The 2,650-nt window shown below is 48.5% G+C and overlaps 1 protein-coding gene across 1 annotated transcript; it reads left to right on the top strand.

Moving 5' to 3' along the window:
* Positions 1 to 337: 337 nt before the first annotated feature.
* On the top strand, positions 338 to 2,311 carry LOC136350105 (uncharacterized). The gene has a single exon (XM_066301629.1). It carries the CDS (start codon positions 338 to 340, stop codon positions 2,309 to 2,311), a length of 1,974 nt encoding a protein of 657 aa, XP_066157726.1.
* Positions 2,312 to 2,650: the final 339 nt, after the last annotated feature.

Consider the following 2,650-nt stretch of genomic DNA (forward strand, 5'->3'; position numbering starts at 1 on the left):
TTTCATTGTTGACTGGTGGAAAACTTTTAAATTCATTATTTTAAAGGAAAAACTACCCCGGTGTGGCGTATGAGCAGGATTTAATACATTTGCTAAAAACACATCTGTAGTCTAGAGGTTGTCTGACCGCTTAGCAAGCGGCAGACTCTGGGTTCGCACCCCTGGTTGGGAACGAAATTTTTCATTTAATTTTTTGAAATATTCATTAAGTTCGCACTTAACTCTCGTTAGTAACGAACAAACCGTAGGCCTGGTGGTTAACAAACCGCCGGGTAAGCGGGGGGAGTCATTCGGGCCGCACCCAACCTGGGAATTCCCTTAGGTTAACAGAAACGCTATGTCGTCGTCGTCTGATAGTGACGGTGAAGTAGGTGTCCGTAAAAGGACCACAGTGATGACGCTAAGGAGCAGCGATCCTTCTTCGGTGTCGGACTCGGAGAGGGACTCCAATGTGGTCGCAGATAAGACGGCTGCTAGCCGCAGATTCCTCAAGAGAGGAATAAACAACGAGGAGTTGTCCCAGCTGATAGAGTCAATTCATGACTCCGGCAAGAGGCTGTATTTTTTAATACAGCAAAATACGAATACGAAGAGGGACATCAAGGAAGAAGTCAATTGCCTAAGCCAGATGACGAAGAAGCTTTTTCGAAACAAAAGCTTTGTTTTAGAGGAAGCCAAGAAGGCACTGAGGAAGAGGAAGGCGCCGACCGTCTCGACCCAAACTGAAGCCTTATCGGAAGAAACAAAAGAGAAGGGATTGAAGCCCGCCACTAGGGAAGTGGCCATTCAAGCCACTCCAGAAACAAGAGAGATGATTACCCAGACCGGAGAACCATCCACCCTGGCAGTACTTCCTCAAAGCACTGCTTTCCAGGATTGGAAACAAGTAGCTGAAAAGAAGTGGGATAAAGAAATCTTCGCTACCACTGAGCTGGTACAGGGTTCCCCCCTAACAAACGATAAACCGGAGGAATCAATGGTAGTATTGGTTGACCTAGAAGACCAGAAAATGGCAAATGGAATTCAGAAAGAATTCCTAGCCAAATTCCCACTGCTGAGTCAGATGGAGGACTTGGAATTCCTCCAGCTCACTACGACAATTGGTTCCTCATTGAAGCGCAAATCCAAAACAGAAGCAGGACAAGCAGTAAAGGTCTACAAGACACTGCTCCCCAAGGACGAGGAAGGAATCTTCAAAGCCATGGCGAAGCTGGAAGCTGAAACCAAAGCCGAGAAAACCTTAGCTTTGCACCAGGTGAAGAACCTGTCCGCGGACAAGTTCCTAAAGCTGGTACAATTCCTATTTAGGGACCCACAGAGAAAGATCAGGATCTTCACGGAACCGGGTAGACAAAGGAATAAGTCCCCACAAAAGACGGAGACCTCCAAGCTAACCGTGAGGGTCCAGAAGATCAAAAGCCACCCGACCTACGCCATCGTCGTAGGCAAAAAAGAGTCGGTCACCCCAGTAGCGACGATCAAAAAGATCAGGACTTGCATCGGCAACAATGGAGACGCGGACAAGATTAAGTCCATAAGAACAAATGGAGAAGGTAATTTAATAATTACCCTTGACAAAAACGTGACTGCCCTGGAGTCCTTGGGAATGGACATCAGGAAAACTATGGGCAAGGACAACGTCCGCCTCTTAAAAGAGAGAAGTGAAAAATCTTCTATCGTCCTCAAGGGACTGGATGCGACGGTAACCAAGGAAGATGTCGTAGAAGCCATCCTGGACTTCTCCAATGGATCAATCCAGGAAAACGAGCTCAAAGTAGGGGAATTGAGGCCGTATGCCAGATCGGAGCAAGCGGTCACCATCAGGCTGGACGAAAAGATCGCCGATCACTTGGTCAGAACCAGAACCCTCAGGATCGGGATGACCAGGTGTAAGATAGAAGAGCACTTGGAGATAGTAAAGTGCAACCGCTGCTGGGCGTACGATCATAGGACGCCCCAATGTAAGAACGCAGACAAGCGCAAAGCTTGCTTCCGATGCGGAAAGGAGGACCACCTCAGCAGGGCCTGCAAGAAGAAGGAGGCAGAGTGTGTTTGCATACTCTGTGACAAGAAAGGGCACTACGCAGGCAGTGGTAAATGCCCTAAATTCCGCGAGGCGCTAGCAGAGGCCAAGGAGGAGAGAAGGAGAAAGCGCCAGGAAGAAGAGAAAAGACACCTGCACCGAACCCAGGTAGCCGCGGATCTTGCCAAGAAGGCCACCGAGCACAAGGACGGAGTCCCCTCAGAAAAGTCCGGAACCGAGAGAGGAGCTGTCTCGTCCGCTAGGCAGGCCGACGCAGACAAGCACTAGAGTTTTCAGGCTTTCTTAGTCTTAAGTTCTAACCCTAAATTCTTAAGTTTTAGCCCCTCCTAGATTAGCAAATTTATACAGCTACAACTAGCCCAGAGATGAACACTGCAGTCTTCCAAAACTGCAGATTCCTACAGATCAACGCGGATCGCTCGAAGAAAGCGCACGACATGGCTTATCTTGAAGCAGCCAAGCGAGAGGTAGATGTGATTGTAGCAAGTGAACCGAATAGACACTTGGTTGAGAACAGTCGCAGATGGACCGTGGATCGACTGGGAGACGTGGCAATTCTGGTGAGAAACAAGACCATCAGAATAGCCAAAGCAAAAAGCCTAGAAG

Source organism: Euwallacea fornicatus, unplaced genomic scaffold (genome assembly GCF_040115645.1).
Source record: "Euwallacea fornicatus isolate EFF26 unplaced genomic scaffold, ASM4011564v1 scaffold_111, whole genome shotgun sequence".
NCBI classification, from domain to species: Eukaryota; Metazoa; Arthropoda; class Insecta; order Coleoptera; family Curculionidae; genus Euwallacea; species Euwallacea fornicatus.